An 18,426-nucleotide genomic window follows, 5' to 3' on the forward strand; every position below is an offset into this window, starting at 1 on the left:
TATATTGCAAGAAAAGTGCAAAATGTAAAAACTGAATAACTTGCACAACCCAGTATGTCATTATGCTACGACCGAATAATGTAAACGTTATCGTTTTCGACTTATACATAATATTTTTTTTCTAAAATTGTGTGTGTGTGTTTATGCGTGTAAACAAATGTATGATGATACGCAGTGGTGATCGGGTAAAGTCTATTGTTAGAATAGTGTTAAAGGGGAATCAGTAACTTCGTTGCTCTATTTTTTATTCGCAAGGTTTGGAATATACCATAACCATATACGGTCCCTGTGCTGCTACAGTTTTGTCCAATGCAAAACAGTATACATGTACCTTTTAATAGATGGACAACGTGTTTTGAGATGATTTCTATACGTCATCATTTTCTGCGCTGTTCAGTCTGGTTACTGCAAAAGCTACCTCATTATAGGAAATCAACAAGATGAGCAGTCCGTTATTTGTTAACGGGGATAAGGAAAATTATTCGTCGAATGGACAAAAATGGAAATAAGCAATGTCTTTGCAATAAATTGAAAAAAGAAAACTGGAACCAAAATGTTTAGCATCTGCATGTGAATGTTTTTATTTGCTTTGCAATTTTATTTCTCGCAAAAATTAATCGTGCCATTCTGCAGTAAATCATGAATGTTTTTTTTCTCAAAGACTCAGCTGCTGTCGAATAGCATAACAAATATAATATTTTTTGCTGTTATATACAGTGTTTTAAATATTTCTTGTATGTGCCATTCGCTCTTAATGAGATAAACATTTTTTTTTTCAAAAAATTAAAACTGGCTTTCATACACTTCAATTCAAATGTATTTCAATAAATATTAGTTCATCAAGTATAAATAGTGCATATCTTATTCAGTGAGAAACATAATACCAGATAAAATTAAGATATATAAATAAGCTATTGTGGTAGAGCTTCTTGTACCTGTTAGTGTATATATAACTCTCACACTTGAACAGATTTTTAAACTTCCTGATTTGGAAAATAATATTTTTTTTCAACAATTGAGGTAACATTGAATGTTTAATTCATTCGGGTTTACATACATCGATGTTGGGATTTTGGGGATAAACATTACATATTCCTTTATTTGGAACAATGAAGTGGAGTTTAAATTTGGTACGTAGATACATTTAAAAGAATAATTTTAACATTTATATCGTTTTAAAACATAACTTCGCATTGAATTCCGCATACTTTTTTCTACCGCAAATTACATGTTTTCGTTTGTTTGTTTGTTTGTTTGTTTCATTTTACGCCTTTTTCCAACAGTATTTCAGTCCTTTAGGCGGGTAGTTTCCTAACCATCGTTCCTGGAGAGTTACACCAGTACTAGACTCCCTTCCTCCGCGCTAAACTACCAAAGCATCTCCCGGGGATCGAACCCACGGCAGAGAGGTAAATGGATTAGAAGTCATCGACTCTAACCCCTCGACCACGGAGGCGGTATACATGTTTTCGTAGGGCGCATAAAAAACATTACAATTGTTAAAAGGTATTTATAGAGACTGGACTAAAACAAGTATTGTTTTCTTGACAATTGTTTTATAACTTTAGCTTATCTTATTTCAAGTCTACTCCAGCTCTGTGCACAGTTACCTAATACTTTTCAAATCAGAATGCATGGTAAGTCGTAATCTGTGTTACCGCAATGTTCTCTGCATGGATCTTTTATTAGATTTCAAGATTTTATTACAGGAAAATTAACCAGTACAGCTTCATCCGAAAGGTTCCGTCGCACGGAACTCTCGTTTCGCGATAAATAAATATAATGATATAATAATAAATAATATAATAAATTTACAGATTGTTTATATCAAGAAAAATACATATGTGGATGATTACATTGTAAAATGTGATAATGGTACCCTGCATTCATGAAAAATGATACCATTCATTGGTGTATAAAATTCCTACCATGTCGTCCTATTTCTTGCAAAAAAAGGATATTACGTTCAGTTAAGTTAAACGCTTTAAGCGTATTTCTTTAAATTATGAGTTTGCAATTATCCCTTATTTACAATTATTGTTTATCAAATAGCCACTGTATCCCTTGCTGCATTTGTTATACATGTAACCATTTATTTATTTACAATTAAAAATTTCGTATTGTATCATATTAAATTGTAGAAATCCATATAAAAAGTAAACTTTATCTTAGTTTAATCTTATTTTAATATATAATTATCACATTCTTTTATCTATTAATTTGTTATTAGCTATCCTACAAATGAAATACAAGTAATATATACTTTAAATTCTTTAGAATAATTATATAATTATAATATCAATAATAAGTGCCAATTAAACGTAGATGAAAATCTGATTCAAGGGAGGTGATCTGTTGTTTAGTTGTAACACCTTGGTGTTGTGATGGACTCGAACCTTCACCATGATAAATGTCAACGAGCTTATAGGTGTGACCGATATTTAATATCCAGTATTTAAAGGTGTTAGGAACAGATTTGCCTTGGTGTTAAGGCAACTACTGTATACCCGAGCTTCCATTTATGATATCACATTCTCATAATTCATCTTCATCTTTTACTCTTAAAACTCTTAAAACTATGTTATATGTGCCAAATATTGTTTTTTATTCTTTTGTCACATAGTAAATATTTAACTACGAAGTTGTGTCTGTTAAATAATAAATATATTAAACAAAGACAACTCAGATGTTTGACAAATTAAATTCGTTGTACATAAAATAACATAACAATTTTACAGTAGAATTCGAAAATCATTTAAACATTTTTTTTCTCTTAACATAAATTCATTTTATTACTCGAAATAAAGAGAACCAAATCATACAATCAACACATGTGTTTATTTACTTATATATTTTACTTTCATTTTCGTAGTATAACATACAAGCTGTTATGAAAACGACAAAGTTTGAACCGCTATAAATATAAATTCCGCGACAGAAAGAGGAGTAAACGTGTAACATGTAACCAAAACCAGACACATAAATCAACCATGATTACAACTCAAGCCAATGACTCTTTAACATACCATTTTAAATGGAGACAAACTACTTTTATTTAACCTTGCTAGCTAACATAAGTTTTTTACCCCATAGGAACTGCGTAGTAAGAGAATCATAAAAATACAACTGCCGTAGCGTCGGTCCAAAGAACGTCGCATGACCATTCACACCCACCACCGGTTGACCCAGGAGGTAGACGAAAACAGTGACCCGGTGCCCTTAAAGGGAAGGCAAGGCAGTATAATCGCAGGCAAGGCAAAGCAAAGCGAGAAGAACAAGGCTATATATAGGAATCACCAAAGTACTAGTGCGAAATATATTACTGTCCAGTTAAAACAACGACTGATGAACTTATGATATCTCTCCGCAGTACCTATTTAAAATATTGTAACGTTCAACGGCATACCCAATCCCCTAGCGGTTAACCCAGCCCGGAAAAGGAGACACAGCCGGATCCAACTTCAAAAAAGATAACTTAATACAAGACTGAATTAGCCACATCGGCTCGTCTTCCGGTCGACAGAATTTTACCGCCAATAAATTTCTTAATTTATTCCCCAAATTATTTTAAGACCAATTACAACTTTCTTAAGATTGCATCCCGCAAGCCATCGAAATAAGACTCCAATCCCATTTCATTTAAATGAATTCCATCTTGGCAAAAAAGGCAGTTTTCGAATCAAATTCAGGTTTAACTAAGTCAAAATTTCCTAAACTACTAACGAGCTGATGGCTTTTTCTATTTAATATTTACCTTTTATTTTCCAAGGCTTTATATGCACTTGGGACGAATCTCCACACCCGTCTTGGTAACATATCAATCTATATAATAATTGTTGTTGGGAAGGCCTCTCTTCAGTATAATTCGTTGCGCATGACATTCTTCATTTGTAAGTTTGAAATATTAATTAAATCATTTTCCCCCAAATGTATTATTTTAATTGAAGTAGGAATAGAGAACCTTCGTTTCAATCTCGTGATGTAAGGAAGTCCATCTCAGACCCCTGACCGCTAGCCAGTCAATGGTTCTGCTTGGGACGCAAACATTCTATTTCCTGTTTTCTTGTGCGCGAATACCTGCCCAGTTTAGAATAGGATCTACAAGGATCCAAATATCTAAATAAAGAAATAATTAACCGTAGTTAATTAACCATAAGACATATAGATTTGCGGTAAACTTGTAAGTACATGTATTGTTTGAACGATTTCTCGATTTCGAATATACCGGCTATGACACTGGGTAGACCAGCTGCCCAATCTTATGATTGACTCAGATGAAAGGCATTGACTAGCTAAGTCAGTAGCTAAACTGATAGTTTTATAAAGAACTTTTGATGAAAAGCTCGCTGCTTGAATGCACTTATTCAAAACAGCCGAAAATTGATCCCTTGTTACTGTTACACCATCACGGTGTATGAAAAAAGGGCTTTGCACTGTAGGCCACATAGCTAAGAAATGTTGCAAAGCATGAATAAGACAGACGGAAATTTTGTTCATCGGATCTCTTTTAATTTAAGTTATTTTCCGGTTTGATTGGCCTTAAAATAATGAAGTCGAATTGTGACATATATATTGTCTACTATTGACAAATCTGACAATAAATAACTATATGAATTTGCGTTTTAAAAGGAGTTACAAGCTCACTGACCCGAAATAACCCAAAATATGCCAATTTAAACAGTGCCTGAAACAGGAGCACGATTATCACGAGAAATCTTACATCTGAGACAACCTTCTAACAATTTAGACACGACAAAAACGTCATATATATATATCATAAAAATCCTTGAAGTTTGTGAAGATAGTTCAAACACACAACGTAAGTAAAATAACAAGAATAAGGCAATGTTCACAGGACGTAGCCTCCGACATACCAAAGTAGGGCACCCAGAAGACACCCTACAAAAACACGGAGCGGACACAAGGGCGGCGAAAGGTCGTGTAATGTGTGAAAATATATAAACTAAAACGGGCCCATATGGGAACCAAAGGGACAAGGGCGAAAAGAGGAGGGGGTAAAAAATGGGGAGGGATGAGGAAATACCTACCGTCAACGAAAATCCAACAAAGCAGACATCACAAAACATGTAAACACTAAAAGAAAGTAACAATACAGACATGAAAGACACGTGAAGGTACCCAGAGGGGTACAGTATAGGAACAGTCAAAGGTGTTTTAACCACTGGGGAGTTTAAACCGGTTTAAGGCGCTCCAAACCACACTCTTAGCCCCAATATGTTCCTGAATGACACGAAATTGTAAATAAAATTAATCCCCGCCAAGTGAAATTCTAACAATGGCCATGGTTACATTAGACGGAAAAAAACACATAAAAGATTGTGTGAATATGTAGAAAAGGGTACAGCCTAATTACCGTAACCAAAGTAGTCAATGCCTTAAAGGAAGGCAGAGCAACAAGAAAATCACCCACAAGGGCCCGACGAAGCAAGCAGAAGACGAACATTAAGGCAATTCAGTCCCAAAGGGCTTTAAGAACTGTCCATCATAGAGTCTCCCACAGCGCCACTTAGTCCGTCAGATGTAATTAAAAGAGGAAAGCGTAACGTCCAACTGTAAAAGGGTTAAACACCAAGCTGACGGTATGCTCTAAAATAATTGGGCCATAACCTCTTTTAATAAACTGTTTGATAATTTTAGTGAAGACGGCAGAAAAGTTACTATGACCCATGGTCCTACAAAGTTTGTAAACCACATCTCCATAGAAATTAGGTTTGCTAATACCTAGTTGTAAAAGAGTTATTAAATTACAATTAAATTTTAAAACTAAATCTGGATTACGATGGTTAAACTTAGTAAAATATTTACTCAATTTATAATAAGAAGTTTGTTAGTAATAAATAAATTGCGTTAATTAAAATCATCAACACGACTGCACGCCCTAGCAAATCTAATTAATTGAGAAATATACACCCAATATGATAAAGCATGAGGTACATCTCCCACTAAATGAGGATAGGTAACAATATAAAATCAAAATCATCTCTTTCATCGTAGATTTTAGTTACTATAGAGTGTAATGATAGAAATGTTTCAATCCAAGAAAGATGTAATAACGTCTGAAGAGTTAGTTTTATTCAATTTTAGTTCACTGGGATATACTTTAGAAACCAATTGATCGCAATAAGGACTTTATATGTTAAGGATATCATCTAGGTAGCGGGAACTGTTGGTAAGTGCATGTATAATTTCCTGATATGAAGTAGGGGAAAGACTAAGCATAAAACCAGGGATGCACAATAAGTTCCCATTGGAATGCCTATAATCTGTTTGAAAACTGTATTACCAAACCTGACATAAATGTTATCTTATAAAAACGAAAGTGCTCTACAAACTTCGTCACAGGTCCACATTGTATATTGTTTAATGATATAATTTGTATAGAAAGCCTTCTTTGAATTGCAGGCAAGAAACGTGAAATTTTCTTTTGCAAATGTAAGTAGAAATTGTAGCTGCTGATTTTCCCTTAGCAATAAACAGAACAACATGTTGGCTTGGTATTGGCCATTGATAAGCAGATCGAAATTTCATAAAATATTCAGCGCTGTGTTATACGTAGAATGGTATTCGGTGCTAAGCAGGATTGTAATAATGATTGAGCTCTAGATTACAAATGTTCAAGAGGAATTATGTTACTGGTTGAGAATGCAGGTCTGCTTCCGGTGCCATTTCTCTGAAATGGATTAGCTGACAACGAGACAATGCATCACAAATTTCATTATTAAGGCCAAACATTTGGACAATGTAAAGAAATGATAAGAGCATTGTTTTATTTTTCAATGCTAGTTATTTTGTTTTTTCACTCCCTCTGTGCGGATTCGAGGTGGTCATCGCTACCTAGACGAAACACCGACCACTTGCAACACACGGACAATTCAACAGACTCATTTTATAGTGAAGCCAAATTGATATATTTCCCCTTACAAGTTTTCTGTTTAAGGGTCGCGGGCACATGAGCTGATAAATCGTCATCAGCCAGTCTTATTCCGGCCAAAACAGGCAAGTCATTTATAACAACAGAAGGTTAATTATTACTGCGATTATCTAAATGTAAAGAAAAAGTTCTAGGAGGTAAAGTCACGCCGCCACACTAAACAATTTTAGAATTACTGTTTGAATTAGCAGGCAAAATATTACAAGCTTGAATGATATGTTCAAAATCGATAATCGACGACTTACGAGCGTCTGACTGATTCACCCGGGGATCAACAATCAACAAGAACGTCAACACCCCTCTTCTCACCACGGATATTGCTGGAAGGACCCTGGTCCCACGACTGACGTGTCCGAACTCCTGGTCGACTTGTGGGTTCTGCTCTTTTGCGACCTCTTGGCATTTTACTTTCTTACTCATAAACGTTTAAGCATATAGCGTATACAGCTGTTAAAAACAAGTGAGAGAAATAAATTTGCGTGTGTTTGCGTTTGTTTACCCTCGCCATCGGAAAGAAACCATATGGGCGAGTATATATTTCATTTATAACCTAAAATTAGGGGATCTGTTGTTTATTTACTAAATGTAATATCGGTGCATGTGTTATGTGCATACCATATCTCCCATAACAGGGTCGTCTCTACGTACGACCTGTGTCATGGGAGGAAGATGGGACAATCCCATTCTAAGTTTGTAGGTTCTGAAATTAATAGAAATAAACGATTTTTCCAAGCCTTATGTAGTCATAAGAAAGCGTTGGGAATTTTAGAGATCCGTCAAGTAGAACAATATCATACTACTAACAAATACCCTTGCCGACAGATAATTCCAATAAAATAACCCAAATAATCTTAATGCTGAAAATATTTTTTTCATATAATGTTTAATTTGTATTTTACCAAGAAATTTGGAATCATTCAATATGTGTTTATTAGTATTCTTTTAGAAATTTATAGATGTATCTTCAATGAACAGATCTTCCATTATTTTTATAAGCCTGTACTTCAAATTTCACTTTTTGCATAATGCCTTGATAAAACATAAAGTTTTAAGACATCTTACTACAGCGTAAGACAAGTGATTAATAGTTGACTGAGGTGATTGCCTCCCAACCCACGAGTCGTAGGTACAAACACTTCTAATGTCGCGATAATGTTTTCTTATGTTTCACCGGTACTGGTTTGTTCTAGAAAGTTGAAAGTTGAGATTAGTTCAAATAAGTAACAGTTTAAACTGAAGGAAAAAGTGTTATTTTGAGAATAAGTTGAAGCTATCTACCATATTTAAATGTTGTGGGTATAAGGAATTATCAAATCAAAACACACATATTTCGTCAAAGGTGACCCATCTTTCATATTTATCCTTTTACGTTATGTTATAATATATTGTTTGTTGTTTATTTGTATGAACATTAAATATTCTTTTGGGAACAAAAACCAAACCAAATCAAATGTCAATATAGGTTATTTCAAATGTGCAATGTAAAAAGGATTTACAGAACCTATTTTAATTTTGGTAAATGTTTAAAAGATTGTGACAAAAACACACTTATTTGAATTCGAATAATACCGTGATTAATTATAAATATTTATTGTTTGAAAAGAAGTACATGTATTATTTGTGAAGTGGCATTATACATATTTCAGATATTGTTCGTATGGAGTATTTGGTTAAATGTTAGCAACAACCAAGTAGAAGGAGGTAACTAAATTTACATTAGTCTTTATTACAGATAATAATGTGAGTAGACGCCGCGTGTACGCGGAGTCTTGTAGAGATGCATTTGTCCATACAGACAATTTTAGACTTAATGTTGTGATTTATCTATTGTTTTAACAATATCACACTGTTTTCAAATTTCTTAATAAAAATAGCTTTTCTGATGTACAACATGTCAAGGGATTCGAATAAACGTTTAACTGAAGTGATAGTGCCATGATTGAAAGTCATATTCTTTTTATCATTATCTAATTTTATCTACATAATAAATAATGAGCCAGTCTATAGTCGATAGTTCTAAAACTTAACCGTTGAGAGAGTTAACGACTGAGGCAGTGTCACTCACTTCAATTGCTCCGCCTCTGTTGAAGTTCGGTTCCGCCTTAAATTGTCACCAAATTTAATGTGATGCTACGTATGTTAGCATTTAGTCGTCATTGACGGGGCGGAAGGGAACCAGGACAACTTGATCAATATCACTTGTCGAATCATTAAATTACAAGTTACAAAGCCTAAACCATGTCCACTATCAGAGAGACGGTTCTCCCTCAACCGTTAATAAAGTACGCCAAACTCTGCGCACTGGTTACGCTACGGCCAGTAAGTGGAGAATCATGCAGAACAGTTTCGTCCTCAAATTATTTCGAAACATTATGCAATTCGTACCAATATTTTAAATGGGATAATTTTCTCGGCACATATTGTCTTAAATTTAATTTAAGTATACCAATCATTTCAATTTTACTTGTTATCCAATTTATTTTGCTTCTACCAGACGTTTCAATCTTTGTCGCAACAGACAAACATATCATAATTACAGAATGGCATTACTTTATGAATTTATGCATTAGGTTCTACTTTTTCACAAAAAAATGCAACTTAATTATTAAACAACGAGCACATACCAAGACCATGGAGAAAAAAGATTTGTGCTTCGGATATTCAACTGTAATACAAAACGATTTCAGTGCTGATTGACTGTTTACATCATTAACGCGGCGTCTTTGATGTGCAGCATCAACATTTAACTTGTATTCATCTTTGTTAATTACATAATTCAAGTTTAAAATGAAGCAAATTAGGTTGTGGTAGTGTAAATGAAACAAAATATTTTTCCCATTACAGAGACAGATGAACAATGTAAAGTAAATTGTACATGCTGTATAGATAGAAAATGTGAAAACGGGCAATATTTTCCTGACGAATGTTCTTTAGGCTGTATTGATGGTCATAGAGGTGCTCGATGTTATGACAAATGTACACACAATTGTACACAATGCGATAATTATAGTGATGCAGATACGTGTACTGCGTGCTATGATGGCTATTATCCGGGCCCTGCTAGAGACTGCACATCAAAATGTTTATCCGGATGTAAAACATGCACGTCAGGAACCACGTGTACATCATGCAAGGAGGAATATTATAACGCCAATGGTTACAATGATTGTCGTTATCGTTACTGTCCTGAAAATTGTAACTGTGATAATGGTCAGTGTGTGTCGTGTAAGGATGGATATTATGATACCAGTAAAATATGTAATAGTTTATGTCCAGGTAACTGTGTCACGTGTACATCGAATACTTATTGTGGATCGTGTAAGGATGGTTATTTTAAAGGTTACCAGTACGGCAACAATAACCCCCCTTTGTTAAACGACTGTACATACAAATGTCGAGATAACTGTGTACGCTGTTCGTCCTATAATAGTTGCTCGCTTTGTAAAAGCGGTCTTTATGGATCGACATGCGCCAACAGTTGTTCAGTTGGTTGTATATCAAACACTTGCGATAAACTGACTGGAAACTGTGCTTGTTTCCGTAATTTTGCTGGGGAAAGATGTGACAAATGCAAAACCGGGATATATGGAAATTTGTGCGATCAACAATGTCCTACAGGGTGTAAAGGTAACGTGTGTAATAAAGATTCCGGAGATTGCACAGACGGATGTTCTATAGACACGATCGTTGGTGTTAAATGTGAAATTTGTGCAACAGGCTGGTATGGACTTTACTGTAACATGAATTGTTCTGTCGGCTGTAAAAATCAGCAATGTGAGAAAAGCAATGGTGAATGCTCATATGGATGTTTGATGAAACTTTATAGAAAAACAATGCTATCAGTGCATTCCTGCAAATATGGTGATACATGCCAACGTGACTGTCCAAATAACTGTGCCGAGTCAGTCTGCACAAAAGACACTGGTATTTGTTTTAGCTGTCGTGTCAACTTTAATGGGAAAAAATGTGATAGATGTCGTCCTGGTTTCTATGGTTCACTTTGCTCTGAGAGATGTCCGTCTAACTGTTTGAACGGTGTATGTGACAGAGATACAGGAACGTGCTCTGATGGCTGTTTAAACAATTATTCTGGCGACAGATGTTGTATAAATAATAACAACTGTTTTACATGTTTGTCAGATACTGAGTGTAAACAATGTAAGCCTGGATACTTCAATGACCACTGTGACAAACAATGTCCGCAGAACTGTCTAAAGTCCTGTCATATCGAAACAGGTGTTTGTGGCGGTTGTAAAAATAACTTTTATGGTGATAGTTGTAATTGTGCATGTGCCTCTACATGCAAGACTCAAACAACCACAGCTGGAAATTTATGTCAGCAAATTAATGGAAAGTGTCTATATGGATGCGTAGATGGTTTCCATGGTTTACAGTGTTCTGAGAAATGTTCCGTTTATTGCAGCGATACACTTTGTGAGCAAGACAACGGCAAATGTACAAAAGGATGCAAAATGAAAGTAAAGAATGACCCCATTTGTCCTCTGACATCAGGCAAGATTTATTCAAAACAGCTCGTTTTTTTCACCATTCGTGATATATATGCTTTTCATTTTTAGCTATGCTATGTGGTAATGTCATATTATGTCTCCTCTGTATATTTGGAATGATGATGATGTTGCTTGTTTCCGCTGCAAATGATGATAAAAATAATGTTAACGATTATGAATTTTAATGATAAAAATAATTTTTTTTAAGTGCCTGCGACAACAATTATACCCGTGTTTTTATGTATAGAATAAAAATACAATATGTTGAAAGCCAATTAAAAGCAAGACATTTTGATTAAATTTTATGTTATTGATGAATTTATAGTGATATACTTATGTACTTACTTTTTTAATATGTCTTAAAGTATACCCATGTAGCACTCTTTTATTTCTAAGGTAAGATAATTGTTGTTGTTTATCGCTGTTTTTTTAGACTCAAGTTCCTCAGAGCAGTCAGTAAATACAGCTGCTATATCATTTGGAACATTTTTTGCTGTGTCATTAGTTGTTAACATCATATTTGTGGTTACGTTGATTCTCCGGAAATATCGTAAAAGGTAAAGATTGTTAATATATTCAACTGAATTAAAGTCCAAGATAGAACTTATACTGTAAAAATACTATACAATATATGAATTATGTCAAAATTCTAAAAACTTTTCGCCTTCTGAGTTCCACTTTTCAAAAAACAAAATGAAGAAAGAAGTGAAACTATTGCCATGACCCTCTCGTTAATTTCGCCGTCGGAAACTGTTGAACCTAGTAACTAGTTCGAACTTGGTATACATTTTTTTGTCATGAACATGATGAATGAACACAATTTCAAAAGTCATTTCTTTTTTCTTTTTTTTTTTGCAAAGTTATGTCTCTTTTTCAACTTTTTAGCCCTGATTTTATCCCTGATTAACCTTTTTTGCGAAGAACTATTTTCGCAGACACTATAAAACTTCAGACTTGTTTTACATGTGACAGGGCAGATAATCCCAGAATTGATATTTTCAAAGTTATGTACTTTTTACTGTTTTTTTTCTAAGGTCACTTCCTGAAAAACTGTCAAACTTGTTGCAATTTTAAATTGGAATGCATTTCAAAAGGACATGTAACTCTATTATTTTTCTGAGTTATACCACCCCTCAACTCCCCCCCCCTTCCTATTTATCTTTGAATTTCTTGATTAACATTTTGCTAAGTTACATTTCTCTAAAACAATCAAAGATTTTCAATTAAACTTAAGAGTACTATCAAATTTAAAAAACATTTGTAGGAGTGAGATAATCCCGAAAGCCTGTTTATGGTACTTTTAAATACGATGTTAAAAAAGCAACACATCATTATATTTTTCTTTAGCTTTTTGTTTCTTCCGCGTATTTAGAATCACTTTTATCCATCATATTTTCTTGTCAACATGAATATATTACAACAGTTTTTGAGTACTGCATATATATTAATGACAAGTTAAATGATCTAAAAGAAATATGGCCAACATTTCATGTACATTACAGGGTCAATGATACTTACAAAACAAAAGGACCTGTTTATGAAAACTCTGGTAAATATATATATAAATGTTATTTTTAACTTTTAGATGATTATTTTTCATCAAGAATCTTATGTTCTTCATATTAATTTTTAACATATTTATTTAAGCTCGATTGCGAAACAAGTTCTTGCACTAATATCAATCATTTTTGAGTCCGTTTCCCTGAACCAACCAGTCATGGTGTCATATAAAAAACGGGTTGTAACCCGAGTAGGGCTCGAACACATGATCCCTGGATTTAGAGGCATACACCTTAACCAATAGACCACCGCTCCCCTTATATCTCCATTTACACGGTCAGTTCTTAATTAAATGACTTTCAATCTGAATCATATGTTCTTACCATTGAGTTTCAAGCGTAATAATTTAGATAAAATAGTATCGTAATTACTCAAATATTTTCAGTCGTAATAACTTAGATAAATGGTAGCATAATTTTTCAAATATTTTCAGGCATTGAAATGGAATGTGGAAATTCAGCAAATGCTGGCAGTGCAAGCAAGCATGGAATAATACAAGGTATTTCTTGTTGGGTTTTTTTTCTAGACTTTTAATTGGCTTCTTCAGATCTTTCTGTGCATTTTATTTAAGATACTCGTATATTTAATTACTAACAATTTATTTCGTACCTATAATACCATAACATATCTTGAATATTTTTAAGGGTTTACCTTGGTAATATTTAATATTTGGCATTTTGAATATTTCAATGAAGATGTACATTCGTGCTTTTTTGCATAACTGATTGTTCTGAAGTTAAAATGGTGTGCAAATCATTTAATCGCATGTGAGATAAATGTGCGGGCATTGTAAGTTGTTATTTTTGTTGTTGTTGTTGAAAAATAATTATGTATCCAAAGCGTAACTTGTATATTTCAATCACATTTTATAATCCGTTATGTTGTCAATAACTCAGTTAAGTTGCGTTGATATATTTCAAGAATACCAGTATATGGAAAGGTTTATTTTTCAGCAACAAAGAGCAACACTGTGTTAAAGTCGCCTGACTATGAGGATCTCGAAAGAGTTCAAGGTATTTGTGAATTTGTGAATTAATGTTTAGATCATCGTATTGTAAACCTAAGTTATTTAGTGTGAATATATAAATTGTTTATATAAACTTTTCGTCTACATTTTAGTTGGTTTCATTAAATGATTTAAATATATCTTTCTTTTCGTTTCATTCTTTACAGTTTCTGAGCATGAATATGGAGAAATTCGTCCAGACACTTGATATCATTGATGGACTTATCACAGTAAGCACGTGCGAAGATAAATGGTCATCAACAACAATGAACTGTATTAAAAGAGTCGGACTGAGAACAGAGTAACAATTTAAATTATAAACAATGGACGACATTATATCAAACACAAACTATTTCCTAATTGTATAGTGCTGTATATCTGTTTATATTTTTATGTGTTTAACACTATTGTAAATACTTTTTTAAAAGCATTTAAAACATTTGACTGCATGTTGATATTTTGATATCCGCTCTTTTAAAGACATAACAGTTCCATATAACGGATGTGCATACTTACATAATTAAATACCTCATTCATTTTGCTAAGTTTTATAAGTTTTGACATTCGTTTTGTACAACGGTGCATGTGATTTTTTGTAATAAGATAAACAAAATGTCAAGTTGAACTGTTAGTGTATTTTTTGGAAAGTCTGATCTACAAATGACTCACTTGTGTATTTATTTTTTTTCATATGGCAACTGTCCAGCTTTACTAGTGGGAGAGACATCAGCTGCCCTTCCGTAATTCTGGTTTAACGATGATATTACATTTATTCTGTTAATTGCTGATAGTATTGCTATTTTAAGTAAATCACCTGAAGACTTACGAAAGCTAAAATGAATTGCATAATTACTGGACTTTATTAGGAGTAAAAGTATACAAATGTTAAAAGTACGGTTATGGTTATAGTAGGATGATGGGTCTGATTTGAAATAACGAGCATTGGACATTTAAGGATATTCTTTAGTTGACAATTTCAATTATTAAGGTACTGTCTTTAACTATACTGGTAGTTTTACTTCTTACTTTGAATCAAGAATATTTAGCAGGGAAATCTCTAAAGGCATTAAATTATTTGTTCAATTTTATGTATTTTAAAGTATGCCTGTGAAAAAAATGGGGATTTGGTAAAAGTAAAGAATTCGAACGAGCACATCTAAAATTTTGTAAGTCAATGTGTTAAGCATACAACAAGCAGCATGTCTATTTATAGTGAGCTGGAAAGGAACCTTTTATTTGTATATAGATATGTACGGATTATCAAATTCTGGTTTAATATTGTTGTAAAGTTTTGGTTCCACTTATGAGATTTTAATTGATATTTCGAGTGGTACTTGTGATTATTGGTTAAGAATTGCTGCACACCTTGGACTTGCTGTGCTCCTTAGTATTGGACTTGCTGCACTATTGGTCTTACTGCATTATTGAACTAGGTAGCTACGCTTCTTAGACTTGCTGCGCTCCTTGGTCGTGCTGCACTGTATAAGATTTGCTGCAGAATTGGACATGCTGCACTATTGGACTTGCTGCACTCATTTCACTTGCTACAGTATATTAATTTGTGCAAGTTTTTCTGACTTAAATTGCCATTTTCTCTTTAACTTTGATATATACAATTTTCAACTTAATTGTAGATAAATAAATTCATTAATGCATCATAAATAACGTGGCATAATTTTTGTCCTTTTTTATCTGATAATGATCAATGGAAAAGATAAATGAGATCGATTAAATACTCATGACCATATAAGCTAATACTTGACAACACTCGACAGTTACTCTTTTGCGACACTTGTCGTATTTATGAAACTTGTTTTAAATACTCTTTTAAGGATAGGGAAGTCATGAAATTTAGCAAAGTTTTTTTTTAAATTTTTATAAGGAAAAGAAACATATACATTAAATTGAGTGAAATAAACAACATGTAAAACTGTTTTTAGGAAGTTATTTGTTTCTAATCTAAACTTACAATGAACATTGAAAGGTATTTACACTAGATATTCAGCAATTATACGAGTCGTAGTTATGGTATCATAAGATGTTGTCGGTATTGTTTAACATTTATACACTTACACCCTCACCTCTGTAAGTTAAATTGCCACCGGGCACTTTGGAATTTTTCATGTTAGGAAGCTAACTGACTAGCTTACGTAACGTCGGTCGTTTTACGCAAATGCACGCTCTTTTCTAAACTTATTATTCAACATATAAAATATCATAAGGAGTATGTTGACAAAAAATAAGTGTTTATATATACAATGAAATAACCGAAATACAAAATCATAAAATTAAAGAAATATAATCACGCAAGGTATTAAAACTTTGGTCATCATGTTTTCATTAACTATGAATTCCAACAAAGAATAGAGAAAAACTCCTTTAAGAACATTCAAAACATCAAAATTGAAAATGTTGCTTGTTTGATTCAGACTGTTCATGGAAGGTAGTTGTAACTGCAAACTATCCCCCCAACGGCATATGCTTCAATAAAATTCAACATTTTAATTTGAATAAAAAGATTGCGGAAAATCGCCAGGCTCAAGAAATTGATATGTACAAAAACACACTTATACAATGATGTTTTCTCACGTCGGTGTATGATCATATACATATATAGCATATTCACGTATAAACATTAACAACAACAATATTTGAAGCATGATAAGTATTTCCATTAAGGTATGGGAAACAGGCCCTTTAATGAAAATGACACACGCGTTCTACTGCGCAAAACAAAGGAAATTACAGCTTATAGTTATCATTGCTGTGAAAATTTATCCTTTTAGCGCAGTTATTGTCTTTAAATCAAGAAATGTGCTTTTAAGAATAAGATTCACAATACAGATTTATGACATTTACAGAATCATAAAATAATACGTAGGCCACAAAAAAAATACTTTCCCTTATCAGCATAAACTATTACAAGAATTGACATTTACATTTTAAATAACAACGCAAAATATTGACAAAGTAAAATATCACCATATGTCTAATGGGTGGCTAATGCAGTAGTGACAATTTTGCCTATTTTGACATTTGTATGGCAATTTATGTGGATTGTATGCAATGTATAATTTACTTCCTTCAAACACCTCACAATATTTTACTTTCAAATATATGTTCCTTATTATTATGGAAATAAGTATGGATCTTGAAGTATGCTACTTACTTTATGTTTAATGTTGTAATTTCAAGGAAATTTTGTTTTCCCCTAACTTTTATATAAAGCAGGACAGAATTTCAAGAGCTTCAAGCGTTTAACGCACACATTCACTACCCTTAACAATTGTCAGTCAATTGAAGTGTCCGTGATATACATATGAGTGATATCTTCCTGGTTCTATTTAGTTTATTAATTTATATTAAAAGTAACAAATACTCAGTAGTTCGTAACTGATAGAAAAACAAGCAATTATCATAGAATTGCAAGCAATTCATAAGTCCCCTACCGGTTAGAACCCCAGCAACATTCTGATGGGCCATTTGCCATTCAATTTTACCAGTGAATGAATGACATAGATTAACTTAAATCTTTTGAGTTCTAAGTTAGTCTATATCATAGTAATGTGTTAAGTTTCCCTGCCTAGTAAGGAAATTATGTTTATACAACAGATAATCAAAAGGTCCAATTTTCTCAGGATGTAAAAGTATAACTAATGTTTTAACTTTTCTCTATTTTAAGTAAATTTTTATACATATCATCCATGACATGCTATAATAAAAAGAAATACTTGAAAAAATATCATCACTTGAAATAAAATAACAATTAAAAGAATACATGTAATTATTGTTTAATTAGTTCAAGTAAGTAAGCCCTGAACGTTTTTTTCTGTCCGTTAAATAGATGAAATGAGATTTGCCAACTCAAAGTTTCCTTAAAATGTTTTGTCTTGGTACTTAATATACGATTCAAAGAGTGTTTTGTCAGAGGTTCAAGGTTACCAGAACAAGTTTATCGTCGCAGTTTGTACATCAAATTTATGCTGTTAAAGTGAGTCTTTCCTACCCTTATCTTTAAACAATGGGAAACGGTCATCATTTGGTGAACAATTGTGATATTTTAGTGCAGTAACAAATATTTTTTGCTCAGTTTCAACTGATGTGCGCAGTGTCTAAAAACTGCAAAGTCTTGATTGGACAGGACAGTTGACAATTGACAGTTTTGAAGCGCCTGTCGTATAATTAGAGAAAAAATTGGCAAACGTTTCTACGATTACGTCATTTGACCAAAATGTTGGAAATGTCATGTCACGGAGCCGCGCCATGACAAAACCAACATAGTATGTTTGCGGCCAGCATGGATCTAGACCAGCCTGCGCATCCGCGCAGTCTGATCAGTCTCCATGTTGTTTGCTTACAAACGCCATTACGAGAAGAGAAACTGATAGCGAACATCATGG

The 18,426-nt window shown here is 33.3% G+C and overlaps 1 protein-coding gene across 1 annotated transcript in view; it reads left to right on the forward strand.

Annotated features, from left to right (window-relative positions):
- Window positions 1-930: 930 nt before the first annotated feature.
- The window catches only part of LOC132717231 (multiple epidermal growth factor-like domains protein 10), a 40,643-nt gene continuing 23,147 nt past the window's right edge, over window positions 931-18,426 (forward strand). Inside the window, exon 1 of the mRNA XM_060700663.1 lies at window positions 931-1,130. Within this exon, the coding sequence (XP_060556646.1) occupies window positions 1,110-1,130 (21 nt within the window). The 5' untranslated portion in view covers window positions 931-1,109. The remainder of the gene's footprint in view (window positions 1,131-18,426) is intronic.

Source organism: Ruditapes philippinarum, unplaced genomic scaffold (genome assembly GCF_026571515.1).
Source record: "Ruditapes philippinarum isolate M1 unplaced genomic scaffold, ASM2657151v2 ctg6110_1_1_1_1, whole genome shotgun sequence".
Taxonomy (NCBI): Eukaryota; Metazoa; Mollusca; class Bivalvia; order Venerida; family Veneridae; genus Ruditapes; species Ruditapes philippinarum.